The sequence below is a fragment of the Chelonia mydas genome, chromosome 2, assembly GCF_015237465.2.
Source record: "Chelonia mydas isolate rCheMyd1 chromosome 2, rCheMyd1.pri.v2, whole genome shotgun sequence".
NCBI lineage: Eukaryota > Metazoa > Chordata > Testudines > Cheloniidae > Chelonia > Chelonia mydas.
In genome coordinates this window covers 207,047,119-207,073,490 of record NC_057850.1, presented here as the reverse complement: position 1 = coordinate 207,073,490, position 26,372 = coordinate 207,047,119, and the positions used below count along the sequence as shown (strand labels likewise).

Below are 26,372 nucleotides of genomic sequence, written 5' to 3'. Positions count from 1 at the left end.
TTGTCTCTTTGAACAAATAAGTAATTTATTTGAAAGATACATTTCACAATCCACTTGAGACAACTGGATCAGCAGTATCATTTAATGAAAATTGTCACAAAACAGACAAATTATATATTGCTGTGCACCAATAGTGGAAACTAACTCATCACAGTAAAGAACAGTGAAGAGTGTTCAGAATCCAGATGAAGACTCAAAAAAAAAAAAAAAAAAAAGATGCGAACAGTTGTAAAGCAATTTAACTGCTAAACTTCCATATGACATCATAAGCCTCTCTCAGCTTCACTTTTATTGCACATGGAGAAAAATCTTTAACTTAGTATATGTAGGATTTTAATTTTTGAAAACAAGGATAATCCAAGTGATTTGAATGTTTTCCCATTTCACTAGCAAGTGGCTCATTTTCCACAGATATTCATAGGTTTACTACACTTACTGTAGATACAACCAGAGGGATATATGCAAATATAGTATTGACCAGTGTATAAATGACTTGTCTTGACAACTTACAATGGGCTCTAAAGTATGTGATTATACTAGCCTATTTCTTAACTCAGGAAAAAATAGACATATGCTATCTCACACAGGAAGTCTTGCATATGCTATGCAGTGAGGGCTATAAACATATTGAACTTAGAATATGCTTCATGACATTGAAGTACAGGGACTTCAGCCAAGACACTTGTCCTCTGCCCACCATCATCTTACTCTTCAGCTTCTTGAACTTTTTGCACAGCAATGTCAGCTAAGCTAGTCTCACTTTCAGACTGATTGTCAGGACGAGGTTGTGGGGCTGCTGGCTCATTGTTAAGCATACGTTCCTCTGTTCTGTCAACTGCATGATTTAGATCCACTTCTTTGGTAGCTCCTGGGTGAGGGTCTGACTGTTCTTCATTTGTGGAACTAGGATCAGCTGCTTGTGCTTCATCTAACAAAAAAAGATATACACATCTCACAAATCTCATCATCAACACCCACACAAGAAGCGGCATTGTTATTCTTAAGGCTGAATTTGGCAGGTACTTTCTCTTTGTTTCACTGGGAAGTTTATTCACCCTGCTATCAACAAGTTTCCTAATATTTATTCTTCTAAACGTAATAAGGAAGCAGGACTACATTAAGAGACCTTAGACACGGGAGTTCTGCCTAAGGCAGGGGTGAGCAAACTACGGCCTGGGGGCCACATCTGGCCCTCCAGACCTTTTAATCCGGCCCTCAAGTTCCCACTGGGGAGCGGAGTCCAGTGCTTGCCCCACTCTGTGTGGCTCCCGGAAGCAGCGGCAAGTTCTTCCGCCGGCTCTTATGTGTAGAGGCAGCCAGAGGGTCCCAGCCCCAAGCACCACCCCCACAGCTCCCATTGGCCGGGAACTGCAGCCAATGGGAGCTGCAGGGGAAGCGCGTGCGGACAGGGCAGCATGCAGAGCCACCTGGCTTTGCCTCTGCTTAGGAGCCGTAGGCGGACATGCTGCTGCTTCTGGGAGCTGCTTGAGATAAGTGCCGCCTGGAGCCTGCACCCCTGACCCCCTCCTGCGCCCCAACCCCCTGCCCCAGCCCTGATCCCCCTCAGTCCCAGCTGAGAGCACCCTCCTGCACCCCAACTCCTCATCCCCAGCCCCACCCCAGAGCCTGCACCCCTCAACTGGAGCCCTCACCCCCAAACACTGCAACCCCCTGCCCCAGCCCAGAGCCCCTTCCCACACCCTGAACTCCTCATTTCTGGCCCCACCCCAGAGCCCACACCCCCCAGGCAGAGGCCTCACCCCCTCCCGCACCCCAACCCACCCCACCCCACATTTTCATGAGCATTCATAGCCCACCATACAATTTCCATACCCAGATGTGGACCTCAGGCCAAAAAATGTGCCCACCCCTGGCCTAAGGAGATGTTAGGTTACGTTGGAAACAATCTTGGGTACCTGACTCGGACAAAGCTTCCCATGATGCTCTCTCTTTAATAATTAATTTTGCCTCTATTATGACTGCAGGAACTGGCACACGCTATTCTGATACTAGGTGAATAGGTCAACTTAGTGCCCTACTCCAATCAAACTTTCATTTCAAAGTTATTCTAATCCAATAACCTGGTATGTCAAGGAATGGGACACCAGAGCATGACTTGCTGATTCCAAGAAATAATTCTTTAACTTAAAAAAGAACTAAGGAGGTTTTGTGAGAAAAGTGGCAAATGCAGGTTTGCATAAGAGGTTGTTAGATGTACCAGAGAAGCTCTGTCTATTAAAAATCAAGCTGAAGCCAAAAAAGTTGGTTAGAGTAAGCTATCCTGACCTTTATTGTTTGACCAGGCTGAAAGGAGCCACATGTTATACTTAGACTTTCCAAAAGAGGTTTTGGGGAAAAGCATAACTATATTTGGCATGTCCAAATTAAGTGGTTGGGGCATTAGAGACCCTGATTTATAAAGGGAAATGGAAGTCTACTTAGGGGTCAGAGTGATTAAAAAAGCCCATTTTGGCTCCTTAAATTTTACATGAGATGGTCACCAGGGTGGAGTTGTTTCCTGATATACTAATAACTGCCCTGCAGTAGTATTTTCAGAGCTACTCTCCTGTGAGTAAGGCAAGCATGACATGGCTCCTGTATTTTGTAATTGCTGACAATAAAGTTAAAACATAAAATGGTGATAATAAAATGGGAAAGGGGTACTAAGAGACAGGAAGTGAGAATGAGCATGTACCCTACTTCAAAGACTTTCCTTTGAATTACATACAGAAAAATTATTTTGGAGGAAGGGTGTTAGGCATTTTTACTCTGTTGTATGATCTTCAGAGTTTGTCATTTTGTTAGTGGTTGTAAGGAAAGAACCCAAAACAACCAAATAGCCACCCCCAGACGTACTCACACAAGACTTCCTTGTTCCTCTCCCCATACCCACAATATAGCAAAGAATTAACTTCTGAGTTAACCTTTTGGACAGTGGGTTAGTGTGTGGGTTGGCTGTTTTGTTTTTATTATTCAACTTGTCACTTGGTCTTCTAGTTTAGGATTTGGGGTTTTTTTTGATCAGAGCTTTAAGATTTTGAAACAGCAAAGTTAGAATTCCTGGTGCCCTATTGTACTCAACAGTCATGTGTATTTCTGTTATTGGATACAAAGTTATGCTTTCACAAGTAAGAAGTCAAGCATTCCAACAATTACTGCCATTTTTTTCTACCAACCAAGACAGTCTCTTAAATCTCCCTTAGTACGTGCAGTAACAGAATTTACTTTTGCTTCTTGTAGTAGAATTTGTTAGTGCAGGATTAATTTTAGTTAGCAAACTGTTGATCCTAACCTCTCTCTTGCTTTTTTTCTTGTCTCCGTTTTTCTTTGGCAGCTTCTAGCTCTTGCTTCTCATGAACCTCCTTCAGCGTCTTACAAACTTTTTTGTGGGTAAACCAGTGTATTTTCTGGCAGTTCTGGTCACAATAAATAACCTGAAAGTTTCCAGAGCCATTACTTCACCTTCATATAACAGGGCAGTACAATAGTTTAACTTTATGGGGAGCTAAAGCTGCAAATTTAATCAGGATATTGGAACAATATGTTATGTAACCTAAGAGTACTTCTTTGAAATTACAATTATAAACAGTTAAGGTCACACAGTATGGGTGTTCTATACATTATATCAGAAAGGAAACTATTGTTCTATTGTAATTAATTTAGAAAATCCATAATGTATTGTAACTCCACCCTCTAACCCACAGTGTCTTATTTGGGGCTTTAAATATTCTTACTTCTTGGATTCGAGATATCTGCACCACAAGAAGGTGCTTTGTATCTCCCGAGTCTGAACATTCAGGGGCATTTCTCAAAGAGCTACAGTTACTGGTAAGTAACCTTCCTTTTCCAGACTGGCAGTAATATTTTCACAGATTACAAGGCCAGAAAGGATCATCTGTTGTGATCGTCTAGTATGACCTCCCGTATAGCACAGGCCAGAGAACTTCCCAAAATAATTTCAAGCGCATATCTTTTAGAAAAACATCCAATCGTGATTCAAAATGGTCACTGATGGAGAATCTATCCCGACCCTTGGTAAATTATTCCAATAGTTAATTAGTCTCACCATTAAAAATTGTGCCCTATTTCCAGTCTGAATTTGCCTATCTTCAACTTCCAGTGGCATTAAATTTTTTAAACTTCAACGACAGTCTCTTACCATTTTACATACGGAACATCTTTTGTCTGCTCCCCTTTCCCCACAGGTTGTACAGAATTCAGCATCCACAAAGCCCACTTGGCCAGTAATAGCTTGTGTAAGTACAGAGAAAGCAGTAGGATCAGAGCCCTGAGGGAAGGGGAAAAGATTAGGCAATAAGGAGGAGAAAAAACATAATTTAAAGACTGCAGAAATATGACATGTACATTTAGCACGAAGTTTTGGCAATTTGTAACTTAAGAGCAAGAAGCCTGGTGGCTCTATGCATTTTCACTGACGTTTCTATAGTAGCAACAGGAACAGAAAACTAATCATGTGAACGCAGCTGTAATGCAGGACCCTCCACTACTATAATTCATTACACTTAAACCTAAGCTACAGCTGTATGTGTGTCTAGTCTGCAGTTTCTAGTGAAGGGGGATAGAAATTATTTTATTTTATTTTATCTTAGAAGCCCAAATCCAGTTTTAGGCTAACTAGTTTAGAATTAATATTTAAACCCACATTCTCATGCTGCCATCACTTTAGAAAGTAGTGGATGTGCAAAATCCTCCCTCACCATTCCTTTGCACCATGTGATCTGCGAAAACACTGATGGCCAGGATTTCAGAGCTTTTGTAGTAGCTCTTTTCAAAATAATATAGCTGGTCCAGTAAGCCTGTGATACAAAGGGCCAAATTCTACCTTTGGCTAAACATGCACAACACCTGATGACTTCAAGGGGAGCTGTGCACCATTAGTCTTGGGCAGCATTAGCCCTAAAGGATAATACTACACAAACACAGGAGCATCTATGCTTCTGATGAAGCATATTTACAGTTGAAAAACTGTATCTACCAGTACCACTTTAGAATTAAATGTGGATTTAGGTAGAGCACAAGGGACTTAATGTCACATTGAATATTTTCTTCTTGTAACCCCTGCACTTACTATAAAGTGTCCTTTGTGAGCCTATAAATAAAAAGCTTTTTCCCATGGATTTTTTTTAAACACTTATGTGCCACTGCTTGAAGAAACGTTAAGAGAGTATGTCTTTCCCTGTTGAGGTTCTTTCCCCACTTGGAAACAATGGATATTGTTCCTGTATCTAATGCTGCTGAAATTAACATGTACATTTTTTGTTGTATTGACTCCCATTTGCGGCATTTAGTGAAGCAGTTCTCCAGTATCTTTGCATAATGGGGCACCACTTCATTTTATTTCACAGATATGCCCATGTGTCTTGATATCAGAGAACATATGCGATGTTCCATTGTTTTAGTTGTTGTGTCATAATTAAAACATCTTTTTAATGTATTTGTTGGATGAATTAATGAACTGTACTTTGTGATATTCTTTTCACTTAGGGTTGGCAGTTTGTAAATAATATGCAGCAGGACTGTGCAAACTAGTGTCTGTGCTGGCCAGAGAGAGACGTTTCTCTTGGCACTGACATACTGGAGTGCCCCATGTCTTCAAATATTCCAGACTGAATATTTGCAACTTGGAATCTTTAAAATACTAGATAAAATTTGCAGACATCCTTCTCCTTCAAAAAGTACAAGCAGTAGCCATCACTATATGCTACCTTTGGTAATGTTATGGAAGTGTTAAGAATCCTTTCTTGGAATGATGCTAACACTGGGGGCGTGGTTGAAGAACCAAACAAGTTGTTCTAGCTCAAAAACAAATCTAAAACCATTAAATCATCTGAGAAAGATGGTAATTGCTACACAAGAGGCTGGGTTTTTCTCATACTGAATCTGCATAATTGTGCATGCCTAAGATCAAATACTCATGGACAAATGTAACTGATAGCACAGATTCTTCTAGAGCTTTATAGATACACCCCAAAGCCTGTGCAACAAAACAGATTTCTTTGAAGGGCGTTGGTAGGAGACAAGGAGATTGCCAGGAATAGAAAAAAAAAGTAGAAGAAACCTGGAAAAAAAAAGTGTTTACTGTAAGCATGCCTTAAACAGTGTGAGACAGTGTAGGAACATTCAAATCATTGTGCTGCCTTTTGTTCTGATCTTGATAAATTGTACAGATGACTACTGCAGGAATTAAACTACAGAACAGTCCCATTTATCAGATCCCTGTAAGATGAAAGATATTTTTAATTCATTAAAGTGTATAACAGTCATGTCACAAAATTAATCATCATCCCAATCTTAACACACGTACCGCATAGCTTTCAGAAATAGATCTGATGTGCTTTCCTCTGAAAAATAAGTCTCTCGTACAAGATTTATTATAAGCCAATTAAAATACTCTTTAAAGATAGTCTCCTATCAGACACATATGCGAAGACTAAACTAAAGTTAGTTTTCTTACTAGGCATTCATGGCACTGGACACCAACAGCTGTTCATTTTGCTTCTTCCGCTCATAAAGACAGCTTCAAAAAGATGCTTTTCTTCCAAGTTACCATCACCTACTGCCACCCACTTCTGGCCCACTGGAAATAATGACTGCAAGAGTCCCAGGAGATCCTGCAGTCCTTCCACCCCTTGCTGTTTTGACAAGTGCAGGAGAAGGCTGTTAAGCTATCTAACACCACCGAATTTATGGAGTGAGTTTTGCAAAGAGAAACAGGGAGAGAGTCTCTCCCCCCTCATCCCCAAATGCTCTAGTTTTCTGATGTGAAGATTTTTAATAATGATCCACAGTCAAAGCCACAGTAGGGAAACAGAAACTAGAGGAAACCCAATTGTCAGGAATGAGAACTTCTACTGTATTCGGTACAGAAGAATTCCCTAGAATCCCAATTTTTTAAAAATATCTCAGGGGACAGTCAAAACTTTTGCATCCTAGAGGACATAAGTCAAGGGACAAAAAGACATGTTAAATTCAATTGAATATCAGGGTTTTACTATGTGGGATATCTAAGTTAATCTGTTTATAAAATAGGACTTATTTGCTTCATGAGAGACACTTACAATTTCAACAGGAGCAATACTTCTCACCAGCTGCTGGAGCAGGGTAGCTTCACAGTAAGGAAACTTTCGAATGCACTCTCTGATAAGCTTCTCTTGATACACAGGAAAACCATCTGTATCTCTGCCTTTCAATAGACTGAAATTTTTAAAGCAAAAATGAAAATCCACTAGCAGCTTACGATTAGCGTTTACTAACAAGCATGGTCCAAGGTGTTATTCATTCTGCTGTCCCCTGGCTTCCTTCCTCATATGGCAACTTTATGCTAAAATTCAGATTCAAAATAAATTCTGTAGTGTCAAAATCACAGTGAAGTTAAAAATGCAAATGAAGCTCTTTGTATGTAATTACACAACAATTCTGAAGTATAAAATAATAATTACAGCTAAGTTTTGGAAACCTAGACCCATTATGTTTCAACTACCTAGCCCAATATCAGCAATGGCAGACATACAGCTTATTAGAGAGACTTTGCTTTTTTTTAAATTATAAGACATGGAGGTACGGTTCTTGTTTAAAATTCTATTAGTAATACCACATTATTGTCCTGACTTCATTAAGCTATTTTATCTCTTCTTTTCCCTTATTTATCCTCTTAATTCTTGAATCACTGCTATATTAATTGATTTTAATATTTTAGAGACAGGGTTATTTGCTTCATTTATAACCCAGTTTTCAGAAGCACCTACACATCCATTGAAGTCAGTGGGAACTCCAGATGCTCAACATCATCGAAAGTTAAGCTCTTAAATCAAAATAGCCTGTTGACACTTTTGAAAACCCCACCCAAGATTTACAAACCCAACTGGCTTAGAAGCAAAAATTCCACTGGCTTTAAATGGGACTTTTGCTTTATGCCTGCCAGAGCCTATGCTAGGGAGCAGAGTGGAGTAGATAGCAACATGCTCAAAGGTGACCTTCGCTATACATTTGAAAGTGTAGCTTGCATCACTCTTCCACACACACGCACGCACGCACCAACCTTTCTAGTGCTCCAGGGCATTCAGGACCCTGGCCAAGCCAGTCTAACCCACCCAGCCATGTGCTCTATCAGGTATTCAGTGCTGATGACTGCACCCTTCTTTGCACTGCATGAGTGACTCCTGGGGGAATTCTGCACCAAAAAATTAAAATTTTTGCACACATTTTAAAATTCTGGAAATTTTATTTGTCAAAATAGCACTATATAATCACACCAGTTTCAATTATTTTGGTAATTTATTTCAAAATACCTGTCAGCAGGTATGTCTGAATAGAGAGACACCAAAAAATTCCCCCAGGAGTAGAGAGTTGTAGACACCCCTATAACAACCTAGTTCCTGTTTCTCTGCCCCCTGCCTCCACCCCAGAGCCCAGCCACGGTCCCCCCGCAGCCCAGACACTCGCATCCTCTATCCTCCTAGAGCCCAGGGATCCAGAGGGGAAAAAAAACAGCATGATGCTGGGTTCCCGGTTTGTACGGAGTTTCCTGCATGCTGCCTCCTTCCTTCAGGTTGTGCTGGGAAGTGCAGCTGCTGGGAACCCTCCAGTTACCTCCCCCCAACAGCCTTGTCTTCTATTTGTGAGCTGGGTTCTGCTGGGTCCAGCAGCCCCTAGGGGCAGCCAACATTTCTGCAGCCCATTTCTGTGGGGAAAAAAGGAAATTCTGCACACACAACATTAATTTCTACAAAATTCTGCATTGCACAGTGGTGCAGAATTCCCCCAGGAGTACTGACTACTGGATGCCTTTTGTACATGAGTGGTAGGGGATCAGGGCTCCCCTGGACAATGTTAAATTGGAGTCTTTCAAACAATGCAATTTAATCTTGGTAGTTTTTAAACCACAAAAGCCCAACTAACCAATGCTCCAGCTCCACTTCATCCCAATAGATGCATTATTTTTTATATGTATAAAATTCATGTATAGACCTTCAGACTCCTTTTAAATTCTGTATAAATGCATACCTTTTGATTAATCCATCCAGTTTATCCTCTCGCTCTTTGAGAAAATTAATACATTTCTGGAAGATGCAACTGATATAGTGCATTTTAATAGCCAGTACTTCATTCATATCTCTCTGTTTCATGCATTTCTCACAAATCAGATCCAACACCCTGTAGCATTTCAGCAGTGCTTCTACTTCTGCCAATAGGGGGTTCTCTTTGACCAGCAGCACAATCTACAGGGAACAGTGAAGAGAGTTTAATGTAATGAGGAACTCTTTTTTTCCTTTAAGCAGGTGAGTTAAACATAGGTTAGATGGATGAAAATAGCTAACTTTAGTAGGGCTTCTGATGTTCTTCCATTTTTTAGTCTGTTTTCTCTTCCTATGTTGTACTCCCTTCCTTTGCTAATGGAGCATATTACTGAGTAATAAATATACTGCAATTCATAGTTACCATCCAAGACTTTCAAAACTAAGGGCATGACTACACCCCCCTGCGCAACACAATTTACAGCAATCTAAGTGCTGTCCACACTGGTACAATGTTGGTGGGAGACCCACTCCTGCTGACATTCCTTCCACCTCTCACAGAGATGAAGTAATTATGCCCGCAGGAGAGCGTTCTTCCATAGGCACAGCGCATCTTCACTAGGCGTGGTGCAGCTGTACCAATGTAGCACTTCGAGTATAGACCTGCCCTAAGACCGGTCAATAACTGCCAACAGATCTAAAAAAGGAAAGTTGCATCAAGAATTAAAATCATTTACAGTGTAACTATTCTCTCCAAACACTATAATGATTACCCTGGCCCAACATCCCCCTCTCTGAGGTGCATGTACGAGATGGCATTGCATGATATAAGTTTACCACTCTGGAGCTAGCCTAAAGTAAGCCTAGAGTGCAGTAAATAGACTGTTCATACATTGAACTAAACACTTTCAAAGACAGGTGCCCAAGTTGCTACTCTTAAGTAATGCTGTACATAATTACCTACTTCCACATGCCATAGATACCACAATGGTACCTGAACTATTTCTTATTTTAAATACAGATGGAAACTATGTTATCTCAGATTGGCGACAGCTGACAAATGCTAACTTTCAATGGCAAGCTGTAAGAATTTAGGGCTACTTATTTCCTGAGCTACACATAGAAATAAGCCATAAGGTATAGCACATATGTTCAGAAGTTGCAGCAGCAGTCATTACTGAAATGAAATAGTGATTAAAGAAAAAAAGTAGTAAGAAGACATCTGCTGTGACACACATTAATTGAAAGAACAGCGAGTTAGCATTAAGACTGGATGTTGCCTGAATTTTCCACTAAAAGAATGAAGGACATGTAAAATAGGTTTAACCATTTATTTCAAGAGCATGAACCTCTCTGACCAGAGATGTGAACTCAGTTCCTGACTTACCTGTACCATACTAAATCTCATGGTGTCTTGCATGAGCATGAAGTATAAACCACAGTATGCAATAATACCATTTAGTTTGATATCTCAGATTTAATGTTCTTAATAATGGGCCGATTCTGCCATGCCTTCTCATTTCAAAGATCACCTTATTTTGCAAGTAATCCCCTTATCAATAAAATAATTCTCAACACAAGAGTTACAGAATCTGGTCCTATGCCAATAAAGATGATGTACCCATTACTGCACCTTAACAGGATGCAAGTTTGTAGTAGTAATAATTTTGTGAAGAGGCCCAGCAAACTTCACTGGCAGTTTTGGTTCTTTATCTAGTCCTTGTGGTTTAGTGTAGTAGTCTAGCCTTTCCCGTGGAAAGAAGTTGTTGATGATGGTTACGCAATCATGTTGACCTTGAACAACAAAAAAAGTCATTAAGAGTGAAAATGTAATTTCGTTATTACTCTTCCCCCCTCCCCAATCCCCACAGGAGCTGGTTTAGCACATGTTCTTGAAAAACGATGTTTAAGCAAAACGATGTTAAGCGAATCCAATTTCCCCATAAGAATTAATGTAAATGGGCGGGGGGGGGGGGAAGAGGGGGAAGATTAGGTTCCAGGGAAATTTTTTTTGTCAGACAAAAAACATCATATACATATGCAGAATAAGTTTTAAATAATTTTAAACAAACAATTTAATACTGTACTCACCAATAATGATTGTGAAGCTAGGTTGAGGCAGGGGTGTAGCAGGGTCGGAGACCGGGGGCTTGCTTCACTCCGCCTGCTGGCCATTCCAGCCGGGGATCAGGGTGGGGTCATGGGGGCTTGCCCCATTCCGCTGGACAGGCGGAGTGGGGCAAGCCCCCGTGCCTGGATCTGGTCCCTGGCAGGAGCACCGGGTGGGCAGAGACGGGGGGAGCCAAACAATGTTATAAGGGAACACTGCAGGACTTTAAAGGGGTATGTTCTCTAATAGGTCAGTGACCTAATAGCGAAACAATGTTAACCGGGAGGACGTTAAGTGAGGAGTTACTGTAGGGTCTATTTGCACTAGCACATGTTGCCTTAAACCTGAAACACATACCTTTACTTCAGACATCTTAAGAACTTCTCAGTCTGTCTTATGGTTTGAAAAGTGATGACTCAGTGTAATTTATACACTTTTAGCACAGCAGCAACTATCTTTGCAGATTTCAGCAGAGTGGAGGATCACAGATGTTGTAACATTGTTGAGAATGAAAATGACTGACTGCTCGCTCATATAGGAGGAGATATGGGATAAAATTTAATCCTGTTTTTAATCAGTTAATGAAGAAATGTGAAATAATGTTCCTCCAAAAATAAATCGTTTAATCCACCAAACCATATAATGTTATAGCCCTGGTGAAAATTAGGAGATAATTTCAGTTTACCCACAAAGGCAGCCATCTGAGCTGCTGTCCTTCCCACAGAGTTGACAACATCAGTCTCTGCTCCAGCCTCTAACATCATCCAGGTAATTTCTTTGCTACCTGTATTTGAAGAGAGAAGACATAACAGAGTTTTGTTTTGTCTTTTGTAGATGCACATAATTTGAGAAGACCAGTAGCTAATTTCAAATTGAACTTCAAGACCTAAAATGGACAACATTGACACAACAAATCCTTGATGTCCTTGGTTTAAAACAGTGGATTAAAGAGCCAGCAATATTTTTCTCTTATTTGCAAAGCCCAAGGAACAAAAATTCACACTCTCAGGATCAGATTCTTCCCTGGGTTATGCATGTTCAATTCCCACTGAATCCAGTGTGTATCTCTCTATGCCAAGATTTGACCCACAGTGGGTAGCAATATAGATGCAAGGCCCGCTATTCTAGCTTGACAGCACTACTACAGCATCCTGTCTTCTAAGAGAAAAACAAATTCAGTACTATTATGGAGCCAAAGCGTAGAGCAGAGAACAGATTGTTCCTTTCTTCCCAATGGGAACTAGGTGTTCAGGCTGGGATAAATATCAAATAAGTAAGATGAAGCTAAATTTGATGGCAAAATTATATCACTTAACTGGTGCCCTTCAGGGAGACTAATAAAGACACTTGTAACCAGGCTTGTTGGTTCTATTTTCCAGGTGTGCTCTTCCTTTACTTTCTGTTTTTGTGGGAGTGCTGACTAGGGTGGTGTGACTACAAAGGAGAAAAGAATATAAATGTTTCTTGCATTTGCTCTAATTTTAGAGTGACACTGCTTCAGTTGGGCTCATATTCTTTTTGATCTCAAAGATTGAAAATCTGAAAACTAACATCCAGGAGTATTCATACTGGAGATTGTGGGCCATTGATTTTTTACTCTACATCTAACTAATATCTTACACTAATGTCTCCACACCTAGCTAAGAGTTTATATTAATGTCTCTAGGAATTATGCTTTGGGAAAGATCTGAGTGACCCAGAAAGGAAGAAGTTTAAAAAGAGTCAAACTTCCCTAATCCTTATCTTCTACCCCTCATTCAGAGATTTAAAGCCCTTTTCCTGATTGTAAAAGAATTATTGCTCATCTAAATCAGGGAACAGAAACAATGCCATATGACCAGTGACAAATAACAAATGGAGCTCAAAGTTCAAGAATCAGATACACGCAGTGACCTGTTAGTGATCAATCCCTAGAGGAAGGAAATTGGGTGAGGGATCTATCCCTTGCCAAAGTTTCGCTGAACACATTCAGGGGAACTACAATCTGCTTGCAGACATTATTTGAACAGGAAGACTAAATTTGACACGCCTCAGAAGTATTAAAATGGCATTGCTTATTAAAAGCTACAGTTGGGGAGTTTTAAAAATCCACCCATCCTTCAGAAAGGGAGTGTCTTTCATAGGAACTCAATGTAATTAAACAGAATTCACGCTGCTGTGCAGGGAAATCATTGCACGACAGATAGAATTTTAAGGCTCCAGGACTAAGTACAGCAGTATTCCTCCCTACAACGTAGGAATTATATAGCATATGCCTCAAATAGATGAGCAAATCAACTTAATGTAGGACAAAATGAGTCAACAGCATCTTTCCTGCATACTGGATTGTACTAGCACTTCTGCAGTTACACAGACCCACCCATTCCTTAAGTAATAACATCTTTTCATTATTCCATCCTAAGGCAGCGTCCTGAATTATGAACTATTGCAACCTGTTCATAGGCCTGTTGTCCAGATAGCAGTATTATAAAAATCTGAAAATAGAGATTTGGAAAGAGTTTACCTGAGAGTCCAGCAAACATCAAGGCAGTATATCCATGCTCGTGTTCATTGCAGTTAACATCCGCTCCATGCCGCAAGAGCAACCTGCACATGTCAACTTTCCCTTTGTATGCTGCATGCATTAAAGGGGTCATGCCATGCTAATGAGAGAAGAACCAAGAAAGAAATATATGCACTTGTGGTAATTACATTTATGGATCTTTGTACTGGTCAAGACTCCCACCTGGTAATTACATACCCATGTACAATGCCTCATCTGACATGTGGGTTAACAAAACCAAACCATAAAGCAAAGTGTTGGGTAAAAGGACTATATGTATAATTGATTTCACACTCATTCGTTACACTGGTTTATTTGCATTTCTTTTATTCTGTACTATTACCATACAATTCAGTCTTCAAAAAACAAAATACCTATCACCATTTGCCAAAGATCTCTACATGTATTTAGTATTAAAAACAGATTATACCCTATAAACCTAGGAACGTTGCCAGCCTCCTAGGTTGGCAAATGAAAGTTTTTTCCATTGCATACATGTGGGAGTAAGAATATTTAGTTCAGGCTCCTCTCAGTCTTTCTACTACCAAGATTTATAGACATCTAACTGTGAAAGTCATGCTGTCAATTCTTAATCATAATTGATGGAGCTGTAACTATATTACCCCTCCCCCTCCCACTCGCCACCTATTCACAATACCAAAAATATGAGGGAAAGTTTCACCCAGTAGCTGACGGTTTTTCCCTAGAACTTCTCTGGTTAACTATATCAGTGTAGTTATATGGGTTCTAACCCCTTCTGTAAACCCACTTCACTAGTGCAAAAAAAGGGGTAAGCTGTAGTAAATGGTTCAGTGTGTCTGCATTAGGGGTTTGTACTGATGCAACTACACCTATGTAGCTACATTAGTGTATACTTCCCCATTCTAGCCTAATCTTAAGGGAAGCCTTAGCAACCAGGATGACTTGTTGTGAGGACTATAACCTGACCTGGATTGAAAAGTGAATGAAAATTACAAACACTTCTAATTGAGAGTATGAGGTATGGCAGTGTACCCCCTCCTAATACTGGAGAATTGAGAGGAATGCATTTTAGTGAGTCACAGTCTCTAAATGAAAGTGTCTGGAAGGCACAGTCTCCATTTTATAATGGATCCAGATTATTGAGTTTAGACAGCTGTGTGGATGCAGCCAGCCCTGCATGATGAAAGGTCACAAGTCTGAAATAATCTAATCAGGTGGTTAGTTTAGTGCTCAGTCTAGCTTGTTGCCTCCCTCTTGGTACAAATGGAGACAGAAAGGAAACGTGCAGTCTGGGGGACGGTGTCTAATGCTATGCAGTAGGGTCAACAGTGAGCATATGATTATTAAGGCTGCGAGTCTGTCAAGGAGGTCACGGATTCCGGGACTTTCTGGGAACTCTCTGACTTCTGCAGTGGCTGATGTGGCTGGCCCAGGGGCCCCTGAGCAGCTTGGGCAGCCCCTGGGCCAGCTGCACTGGCTGCTGCTGGGGTAGTCTCAGGCCACCACGCCCCACCATGCAGCAGCGCAGGAGTTTGGGTGTGGGAAGGGAGGGGGCTTGGGGCTGCAGGTTGGAGCATGGGAGGGGGTGAGGGCTCTGGGCAATGCTTACCCTGGAACTGGTGACATGCCCCTCCCTCGGCTCCAAGCAGAGGGACCAGGGGGCTCTCGTGTTGCCCGCGCCTGAAGTTCCCATTGCCCATGGTTCCCAGCCAATGGGAGCTGCAGAGCTGGTGCTCGGGGCAGAGGCAGTGTGCGGAGACCCCTGGCTATGCCTCTGCCTAGGAACATGCTGCCATGCAGAGCCAGTATGGAGCCTGCCACCCCCACACAGCAGAAGTGGGGGATCCCAGGCCACGCGCTGGTCCCCCCGGCCCTGCCCTGAGGTGCCCCTCCGCTCCAGAGCCCCTGTGGCACCCCCGGGCTGCCACTTGCCCCAAGAGCACCCAAGATTTAGTCAGGGGTATATAGTACGAGTCATGGACAGGTCACAGGCTGTGAATTTTTGTTTACTGCCCATGAACTGTCCATGACTTTTACTAAAAATAACCGTGACTAAATTGTAGCCTTAACAATCATTTCTCAAGAAAGCATCCAGAAACCTTGACACCCTCCACAACTGCATTGGGCCAAATATAGACAAGAACTAACATCCTGCATAATAATCCTTGGGAGCAGATATCTGATTAAAACTGTCGTATAGTTTTTGGACTTAAGGGTTTTTTTTGGGGCGGAGGGGCAGAAGAGGGAGTGTAGCTTAGACTTGGACAATGTCTAGGGGTAATGCACTCTACACGGTATGATTTCTAACATGCACTAACACAGGGTTACCATATTTCAGGTTCCCAAAAAAGAGGACCCTGTTACTGTGGGGTGGGGGAGAGCTGAGGTAAGAGGGGGTACCTGTTGAGGTAGCAGGGCGGCTGGTGCAAGCCCAGGATGCAGCAACAGCGGTCACTCAGCACCTCCCTGCAGGATCCCCTCCCCAGACCTGGAACTTGGGGCCCGGGTAGGCGAGATCTGGCATCTGTGGCTTGCAGGGGAATTGACTAATCAGCTGCAGATGCAGGGGAGGGACCAATCAGGGCTCTTTCTGAGCTGCAGTTTGTCTCCTCTGCAAAAACCCTGGATATTTCCTTTTATTTGAAAAATCTGCCTGGACAGAGAAAGGAAGCTCAAAAAGAGGCTGTGTCCAGGAAAACCCAGATGTATGGTAACCCTAGACTAACATGTTGCATATTAATTGGTCTGTGTTGATTCTTGAGACTTCTGCACTGTCCTCTCTCCTCCCTCCCTGCCCCTAAAGAGGACTGTACCCACTTCTGAGCTAGTCAATGCCACTGGTTCCTTAGTCACCCAGCTTGCTTGGTGTGGGGCAAAGCACCGTTGTTTTGATGGCACAGTTATCCAATAATTCAGAATTTGCTTGAAGATGCAGGGATAACCTGCGATAGCATGACTTCTTTCAGCATTAAAATTTGGAAGAATTGCAATAGGAAATACAGATTATAAACTCTTTGTGGGCTCTGTGTTATACCATACACCTGTGGAAAAAGCCTGTGCAGAATTTGAGAGAGAACACATACTATATCTAAGCTTAAAGATATTAATCCTCTGAAATATTTTTATAGATTAACAGTAGTTCAGAGGCTTACCAATAGCTGCAGGTTGAAAAGCTATTCAGAAGTCTGCCACTTCCTATCTGCTAAATAATAGTTATTTAGCTCCTTGGAAGCCTGCAGGACCTCTAAATAGATTTCTAACTGGATACTTCTCCTTGTTAGACCCACTAAGATACTTTTAATTTAGAAGTTTTGTTGTACCTCATCCAAGCAATTGACACGGACATTCTTGCTGCCCAAGAGCCTTCCAGCTTCTTCAGTGTTTCCTAAAAAAAAAAAAAAAAAAAAAAAAAAGTTAAAAATAAAATAAAATGGTGTTCCATTAAAAGTAAGGGGCTAAAAGGGAGGAAATGAAGAATCAAAGCAATGCAAAATCTTTCTATTTCTGATTTTAAATGAAATACTCAGACTAAATTTGTCAAGTTACCAAGCATGAAGAAACTCAGGGATGAATAATAAGCTAAAAGAAAAAGAAAAAAAGCTAAAAAGCTAGAAAAAGCTAAAAAGAAAAAGAAGCTAAAAGCCAAGAAGTTTCAAAATCAATATAGAGTACCGTAATTAGAAGACTTGCATTAATGGGAAATGACTGCCCAGGAAGGAGAACTGCGGAAAGGGATCTGGGGGTCATAGCGGACCAGAAGATAAATATGAGTCAACAGTGTAATGCTGTTGCAAAGAAAGCAAACATTGTTCTGGGATGTATTAGCAGGAGTGTTGTAAGCAAGACACAAGAAGTAATTCTTCTGCTCTTCTCTGCTCTGATTAGGCCTCAACTAGAGTACTGTGTCCAGTTCTGGGCGCCATATTTCAGGAAGGATGTGGAGAAATTGGAGAAAGTTCAGAGAAGAGCAACAAAAATGACTGAAGGTCTAGGAAACATGACCTATGAGGGAAGATTGAAAAAACTGGGTTTGTTTAGTCTGGAAAAGAGAAGACTGAGAGGGGACATGATAAGAGTTTTCAAGTACGTAAAAGGCTGTTACAAGGAGGAGGAAGAAAAATTGTTTTTCTTAACATCTGAGGATAGGACAAGAAGCAATGGGCTTAAACTGCAGCAAGGGAGGTTTAGGTTGGACAGTAGGAAAAACTTCCTGTCAGGGTGGTTAAGCACTGGAATAAATTGCCTAGGGTGGTTGTGGAATCTCCATCATTGGGGATTTTTAAGAGCAGGTTAGACAAACCCATCAGGAATGGTCTAGAAAGATAATTAGTCCTGCCACGAGTGCCGGGGACTGGACTAGATCGCTCGAGGTCCCTTCCAGTTCTATGATTCTGTGAATAAAGAAAATTGCTTATGTGAAGCAATTAGCCTATTCTATAAACTTGAGCTTGGGAAATTAATATATCTTTTTTCATAAGTTGCATCAGGACAGCTCTGACTTGGTAAATAAATACAGAGGAAATGTTTTAAGGTATTGTATATAAATGTACCTGTAGATGTCAAAAAGTCTTTAACAAATGACTAACATCCTTCTCCCAATAACTTTGAATATTAATTTGATTGAGAGATATTACTGTGCTTTTAAATCTTTGTTGGTCAGAATGAAGAATGATTTATAATTTACTCTTTTTTTTGGATTACATTTTTAAAACCCCTTTCTACCCTGGCCAAAAAACAAACTAACCCACCCACCCTAAAATTCAAGTCTTCCAGATATAATTGGAATGTAACTAAACAATGTTATGGCTATGGACTTCACGTTGCCTGAGCACAGAACCTTCCATTACTGCTTACACTTATAACGAGAATGGGATGAAAATATTTTAAAGCTTATCCATGTTTAAGATGTGGCTAATATTCTTACGGCAAAGTTTGAAAATTATATTACTTGCCTTAAAGTTTTATTTTTAAGTAATTATAATTGTGCAAATTGAAAGTAATTGGAAAATACTGTGATTGTGTTCATTTTTCTTGGAGGAGCACTGTCAACTATCTGCAAGTTGTTTGCTTACTATTGCTAACAGTAACTCTGAAGATTACTGTAACTGACAGAAATTAGAAGGAAAAAAGTCTGTTTCCTTTCCCCTCCCATCACACTCAGTTGGGTTACTTTGTGCATTTGACTTCAGCCTGGTTATAGTCAATTTCCCCATTTTCCTTGTAAAATCAGTTTTCCTCCATTTTCCTCCACTTTCATCTGCTACTAGGCAAAAGAAAAACATAATTTCCTGTTCTGGCTTTTAAAAAGTCACGGACAGATTAAAAAAAAATTACTAGATTTCAAGATGGTCCCCCTCCCTCCAAAAGTCTCTCTGCAGAACAAACAGGCAAACAAAAACCTAAGGCCCCTCTTCCACTTGCTGTTTATGAATAGCAAGTGATCAGCATCTGGAACTAAACAAGGAAGCAGACATCAGTAATGTGTAGAACAGGCTCATCCTCAGGTCATCTTTATATATGTATATCCAGGAAACTACATATCTGGATCCTATATAGCCACAGATCAGCGTGAAAAGCGATGTCATTTTCCTTGGCCAGGATAGTAACAGATGAAAAATATTAAGGGCCCAGTAATCCTATTATTTGATGGCAAGTGTTCCTGAGAAGTTAACATGCTGAAGCACACTACAAAGAAGCCATTAGCCCTTTAGATATTAGCCAGGAAACATGCTAGTGCAATGTGTACAACAGAAGAATATCTGTGTGTAACTAAAAATTTGCAGTGAGGCATCCCCACACCTACCAACTACACAATATAGTAAATCCTCTCTAAATCTGGGGCAGGGCTGATTCACAACCTGAATTACATGTGTTCCCCCATGTAGAGCTAGGACAAGACGGAAAGGAGCCAGCATTGTGTGACTGTTGTGTCACCTCCGATAGGTATAAAAAGCTGTTCGCCCACATGGATCCCTGTGAGCAGTAGTAGAGTGTGAGCAGGGCCAGCCCTAGACCAAATGGCGTTCCCCCTCCATTTGTTAAACTTTTGAATAATTTATTTTTTATTGCATTTGTAGCCCATTTCATGACTTTGATGCATGATTTGCGTGCATGCTTTATCCCTGTCATATAAGATGATAAATTTGCATGCTAGGATATGTAAATCTGTATTCTTGCCTATAGAAGCACACAAAAGTTAATTTCCTCTAAGCTTATAGAAACTATTTAATTTTAAGAATAACTGAAATGTACTAACATCAAGAAATTGAACTGTGCACCAACATTGGGTGGACCAGTATTAAATAGTGTTACAGTAGGTGATAGCCTTAGAATGTTAACTCTAGTCCTTTAGTTCAAAAGTTTTAGTTTTCTTGCCTTTGCCCTCATAAACTGAAGCACTGCGTCAGAGAGATCAAAAGACTGGCATTCTCAAGCAATGAAGTAGCAAGTGATGTCAGTCTTTCATCGGCCATCGTCGATCGAAGATATGTTTTAATGAACCTGAGCTTCAAAAAGCTGTGCTCCACTTGCGACTGTGACTGACAGCATAAGCAGAATCCTCAAAGCTATCCACACATTAGGAAAAGTGTCCTTCAGCTCTGCATCATAAATTAATTGGAGAACCCGGGATGGAGAGTGCTTCCTGTGTGGCAAAATCTGATGGATGTTGTCCAATTCAACGTAGAGGTCTTTATCATCGACGTCCAAACATTCCCCATGTGTCAGCATCCATGCAATTGTTCAAAAGTGTTTTCCTGTCCTCCAGCAGCTTATTAAGGTCATACAAAAAAACACAGGACTTGTCGTGGTGCTTTATTTGTCCGAACCTTTCTTCGATGGACACTCGAACAGTGTCAACAAAAAAAACTCCCTCTTGAATTTTTCTTCTGAACTTGCCGTCGCGTCATCTCTGCCTTCGTAACCAAACTGTCTCTTCTTCTGGTGAATACAGGCTCAACTCCTAAGTTTTCCACCATTTCTTTGGCACTGATAGCATCTTAAAATCTGTTGTCTGTGCAGGCCACAGCAAAATCAAGACAGCTTCTCATCAAAGTAGTAGTGGTAGTCGCAATGTCCATTGCCTGAGTTTGTAATGCCTTGCTTACAATGTTTACTTGGAACAGGATATTGTGCCAAACCACATCTGAGACCAGAAATTTGAAGTCAGTGATCTGGTTTGTGCCTCGTGTCAGATTCCGGCCTTGGCTTTACTCCACCATACCAGTTCCATCAGGGTGTTGTAAATATCAGTCACTTGGTACTTTACTGGCCTTATGCTGTCAATGCGGCTCTCCTAGAAAGTGTCACTTAGAGGCTTCCCAGTCAGATTTGTAACACTGTCTGTGAGGATTTTCCACCTGATAGTTGATGCTGAAAACAGGATGAATCATAGAATATCAGGGTTGGAAGGGACCTCAGGAGGTCATCTAGTCCAACCCCCCGCTCAAAGCAGGACCAATCTCCAATTAAATCATCCCAGCCAGGGCTTTGTCAAGCCTGACCTTAAAAACTTCTAAGCAAGGAGATTCCACCACCTCCCTAGGTAACACATTCCAGTGTTTCACCACCCTCTTGGTGAAAAAGTTTTTCCTAATATCCAACCTAAACCTCCCCCACTGCAACTTGAGACCATTACTCCTTGTCCTGTCCTCTTCTACCACTGACAATAGTCTAGAACCATCCACTCTGGAACCACCTCTCAGGTAGTTGAAAGCAGCTATCAAATCCCCCCTCATTCTTCTCTTCTGCAGACTAAACAATCCCAGCTCCCTCAGCCTCTCCTCATAAGTCATGTGCTCTAGACCCCTAATCATTTTTGTTGCCCTTCGCTGGACTCTCTCCAATTTATCCACATCCTTCTTGTAGTGTGGGGCCCAAAACTGGACACAGTACTCCAGATGAGGCCTCACCAGTGTCGAATAGAGGGGAACGATCACGTCCCTCGATCTCCTCGCTATGCCCCTACTTATACATCCCAAAATGCCATTGGCCTTCTTGGCAACAAGGGCACACTGCTGACTCATATCCAGCTTCTCGTCCACTGTCACCCCTAGGTCCTTTTCCGCAGAACTGCTGCCTAGCCATTCGGTCCCTAGTCTGTAGCGGTGCATTGGATTCTTCCATCCTAAGTGCAGGACCCTGCACTTATCCTTATTGAACCTCATCAGATTTCTTTTGGCCCAATCCTCCAATTTGTCTAGGTCCTTCTGTATCCTATCCCTCCCCTCCAGCGTATCTACCAGTTTAGTAGTAAACTCCTCCCAGTTTAGTATCATCCGCAAATTTGCTGAGAGTGCAATCCACACCATCCTCCAGATCATTTATGAAGATATTGAACAAAACCGGCCCCAGGACCGACCCCTGGGGCACTCCACTTGACACCGGCTGCCAACTAGACATGGAGCCATTGATCACTACCCGTTGAGCCCGACAATCTAGCCAACTTTCTACCCACCTTATAGTGCATTCATCCAGCCCATACTTCTTAAACTTGCTGACAAGAATACTGTGGGAGACCATGTCAAAAGCTTTGCTAAAGTCAAGAAACAATACATCCACTGCTTTCCCTTCATCCACAGAACCAGTAATCTCATCACATAAGGCGATCAGATTAGTCAGGCATGACCTTCCCTTGGTGAATCCATGCTGACTGTTCCTGATCACTTTCCTCTCATGTAAGTGCTTCAGGATTGATTCTTTGAGGACCTCCTCCATGATTTTTCCGGGGACTGAGGTGAGGCTGACTGGCCTGTACTTCCCAGGATCCTCCTCCTTCCCTTTTTTAAAGATGGGCTCTACATTAGCCTTTTTCCAGTCATCCGGGACTTCCCCCGTTCGCCACGAGTTTTCAAAGATAATGGCCAATGGCTCTGCAATCACAGCCACCAATTCCTTTAGCACTCTCGGATGCAACTCGTCCGGCCCCATGGACTTGTGCACGTCCAGCTTTTCTAAATAGTCCCTAACCACCTCTTTCTCCACTGAGGGCTGGCCATCTACTTCCCATGCTGTGATGCCCAGCGCAGCAGTCTGGGAGCTGACCTTGTTCGTGAAGACAGAGGCAAAAAAAGCATTGAGTACATTAGCTTTTTCCACATCCTCTCTCACTAGGTTGCCTCCCTCATTCAGTAAGGGGCCCACACTTTCCTTGGCTTTCTTCTTGTTGCCAACATACCTGAAGAAACCCTTCTTGTTACTCTTGACATCTCTTGCTAGCTGCAGCTCCAGGTGCTTCTTTTTTATGTTTAAGATCAGCAAGGATTTCACCATTAAGCCAAGCTGGTCGCCTGCCATATTTACTATTCTTTCGACTCAACAGGGATTCCTTGAAATACAGCCAGCTCTCCTGGACTCCTTTCCCCTTCATGTTAGTCCTCCAGGGGATCCTACCCATCCGCTCCCTGAGGGAGTCGAAGTCTGCTTTCCTGAAGTCCAGGGTCCGTATCCTGCTGCTTACCTTTCTTCCCTGCATCAGGATCCTGAACTCAACCAACTCATGGTCACTGCCCCCCAGATTCCCATCCACTTTTGCTTCCCCCACTAATTCTTCCCGGTTTGTGAGCAGCAGGTCAAGAAAAGCTCCCCCCCTAGTTGGCTCCTCTAGCACTTGCACCAGGAAATTGTCCCCTACGCTTTCCAAAAACTTCCTGGATTGTCTAGGCACCGCTGTATTGCTCTCCCTTTGCAGTACTCTGAAGAGAGATACTGAATCTAAAGAAGATGACACTGCATCAGACACAACCAGACTGAGGGAATGACAGCCACAAGGCATGAAGAAACCTCTTGGATTCAGTGCAAGGATCCTTGCTTGGATGCCACTGTTTCTTACCTTCATGTTCATGCCATTGTCATAGCCTTGGCCATGGCAATCCTGAAGCTTTATTTTATTCTCATTCAAAACGTTCATAAACAGTTCTGTTAGGCCTTTTCCAGTGGAGTCGTCCACAGACCAGAAACAGATAAAGTGTTCATTTGGATACAGACCTCCTTGTCAAATAATCTTACTGTAAATGACAACTTTTCACTGTGACTAATTATTTGATTGCAAGGAAGAGGATAACTGAGATCAGACACTTGAGCATGTTCCTCTAGTGTTGGGTTTCTACGTTATTAATGGGCTGGTTTTCTGCATCTGTGCATTTATTCAGCTTGAGCCTGGACTTGACCTCGATCCTTTTGGAGTAGGCCATAAAATGGCTGGGTTGCTTCAGAGCATCAGTGAAATTATGCCAGTAACTGTACCTAGAAAGCACAAGCCACAATTTGGCATTCTTGTCAAATATTTTGCAACAAAACCAGAACACACTGTCAGTTAATTTCAAGTAAACTAACTAATGCAGATTCAGTTTCTCACCATTCTCAAGTACTTTTTCCACAGTGTGACTTTGAGAACTGCTCATTTACTGGAAAAAGAAAAGGAGTACTTGTGGCACCTTAGAGACTAACCAATTTATTTGAGCATAAGCTCACGAAAGCTTATGCTCAAATAAATTGGTTAGTCTCTAAGGTGCCACAAGTACTCCTTTTCTTTTTGCGAATACAGACTAACACGGCTGTTACTCTGAAACCTGTCATTTACTGGAAACGTCTTATCCTCGATTTTGCCGGGCCCAGCATGATCAATATCTGCAGAGTTTAGGATCGCCGGCCATAAAGCAGGCTCTGATGTATCAATCTGTGGTGTGCAATTTTTCTCACGGCTGTTTCTGTTATCATGCTAGGCTGATTCTTCTTTATAATTTCTCTCCTTTTCACGTAAACCAGATTTTTCTTTGTCATTACTCTCCTTTTCATGTGAGCCACATTCTTCTTTATCATCACTCTCCTGTATGTGGCCAGGAAAACTGGACGATTCTCCACCACTTTCCTCACATTTCCATTCCTTATCTTCAGATAAATCTGCTAATTCCTTAGTAATAGGATTTCCATCATTTATGCTTTGCTCAATTTCTTCTGCCCTGGGATGATCACTACTGGCCTCAAGTCCAGTCTATGTTGTTCTGTTTCAGATATTTTCCCATCAATTTGCCCCTTGCTGCAAACTAGATTGCAATTGAGCTTTTTACTTCCTATATTGAGCTCCTGAAGGCTTCTTTGAGGGGCATCTTTTATTTTCTACAGGGGAAAATAGATACTATTAGTGAGTGCAAAACTCTATGTTCCGCAACCTTAGAAAGTCATCAAACATTACACGTTAAGCATGGCAAAATTAGTAATAGTATTTCTTTTATATTGCTGTGTAGTTAGTGGTTTGATAGATATCTCTGGTGTCTCATTAAATATGTCCTTTATTAGTCGCTACTTACACTCTTCAAGTCTTAAAAAACAAGTACACTTTCACCATTACACAATAGAACAAGGTTCACAATATCTCACTCCATTGTGATTCAGTCTTATATCTCACTGACTGACTGGCGCCCTGCCCCTTATATACCTGCGAGGGCATGGCTAACAACATTGTAGGATGTTCGAGGAAAATGTAGTTCTCAGGAAGTGTGGAAGGTTCTATGAGATTCTACAAAAGTCTAGGTTAGTGAAAAATAAATCCACATATGGAATACCTGAAACATTCCATTTTCCCGTCTGTAACTGACAAAAAAAACAGCACCCCTGAGCCCAGCGTCACCTAAGCCTGGCACCCCAGGCAGTCCCGTGCCCTAAATCTGGCTCTGGGTATGAGGAAAACGAGCAAGAGGGAAAATAACAGGGAAGAGGGCAGCTGGTTCCCTGGGAAAGCAATTAGTTTCTTCTCTTGCTTGCTCAAGCAGAGAGCTTGCTATGGAAATAGGGCTGCAGTGACCTACACCTGTTGGGTTTGCAGCTTGGGCCAGAGAAAGAGAGAGAGGCAGGAAAGTCTGCAGGTCCCGGCCCTTCAGGGCGCAGGCGATGAGTGTTTCAACTGCTTCCCGCAATGCCTTTTGTGGGGCTGGGGGAGACAGGGACCCAGGTCCCAGCCTGCCTGGGAATACAACGGTCAGTAGCCCAGTCAATCGCTGGTGTTTCCTGCAGGAGCCACTGGGGCTTACTCCGCCCCGGCGAGCAGCTGGGCTGCAGCAGCGGGAGTGACCCTGGAAGCGGAAACAGACACCCCCCTTTCTAGGGCAGGAGCATCAAAGCGGCACTATCCATGCCCGGCTCTCCCCGGGCAAACCACAGTCACCCCGGGGCAGCGCCAGACCCAGGCCCCGACCCCGTTAACACAAAGCGATCCACCGGCCCAGCCGCCAACGCCGTAGTACGGCTCAGCCCGCCCCCAGCCCAGCGAACGCGGGGCCAAGCGGCCCCCTGGCTCTGCAGCGATCCCGGGGCGCCGGAGGGCTCGCGGGGCTGCCGGGCTCCTCCCGGCCTCTAGTGCAGGAACCTCCCCGCCCGGCTCTCGCCGCCTCTCAGTCCAAGCACCGGGGCGGACGGGCGGGCGGCCCGCGCTCAGCAGCTAAAGCCTCCCCCGCTCCCCCCGTCTCCAGCGGCAGCCTCACCTTGGGCAATCACCGCCAGCAGCGCCTTCTCGGCCGGGCTCAGCTCGCCTCTCCGCGGGGGAGCCATGGCGCTTCCTCCGCGCCCCGCCCTGGCCTCGCGGCGGGGCCAGACACGGCAGCGCCCCCGCGTGCCCGCTACTCCCCAGCCCTCGGAGCAGCTCCATCCCCCGCTGGGGGCCCAACCATTCCCCCTCCAGCGGAGGGGGGAGCAAGGTAAAGGCGGCGAC

At 42.7% G+C, this 26,372-nt stretch overlaps 2 protein-coding genes across 3 annotated transcripts in view; one reads left to right on the top strand and one right to left on the bottom strand.

Moving 5' to 3' along the window:
• ANKMY2 (ankyrin repeat and MYND domain containing 2) lies at positions 1-26,283 on the bottom strand. 2 transcript variants are annotated; one of them, XM_037890586.2, is made up of 10 exons: positions 26,146-26,283; positions 16,990-17,054; positions 13,649-13,787; positions 11,831-11,929; positions 10,669-10,829; positions 9,025-9,239; positions 7,080-7,215; positions 4,160-4,288; positions 3,293-3,434; positions 1-928 (listed from the first exon to the last, which is right to left on the bottom strand). In XM_037890586.2, exons 1-10 carry the CDS (start codon positions 26,210-26,212, stop codon positions 705-707), a joined length of 1,377 nt encoding a protein of 458 aa, XP_037746514.1. In that variant the 5' UTR covers positions 26,213-26,283; the 3' UTR covers positions 1-704. The 2 variants fall into 2 exon arrangements, with proteins under 2 accessions (XP_037746514.1, XP_043397052.1); XM_043541117.1 differs by lacking the exons at positions 16,990-17,054; positions 26,146-26,283 and adding an exon at positions 16,070-16,286.
• BZW2 (basic leucine zipper and W2 domains 2) overlaps positions 26,274-26,372 on the top strand; it is a 78,307-nt gene continuing 78,208 nt past the window's right edge. Inside the window, exon 1 of the mRNA XM_043541118.1 lies at positions 26,274-26,358. The gene's annotated coding sequence lies outside the window, so the exon portion shown is untranslated. The remainder of the gene's footprint in view (positions 26,359-26,372) is intronic.

Excerpts from the sequence above, each read along its gene's own strand:
- ANKMY2 (XM_037890586.2), bottom strand. The coding sequence starts at position 26,212 with ATGGCTCCCCCGCGGAGAGGCGAGCTGAGCCCGGCCGAGAAGGCGCTG. Across the intron at positions 17,055-26,145 it reads GCTGGCGGTGATTGCCCAAG|GAAACACTGAAGAAGCTGGA; the intron begins GTGAGGCTGCCG and ends TTTTTTTTTTAG. Across the intron at positions 3,435-4,159 it reads GATGTTCCGTATGTAAAATG|GTTATTTATTGTGACCAGAA; the intron begins GTAAGAGACTGT and ends GGAAACTTTCAG.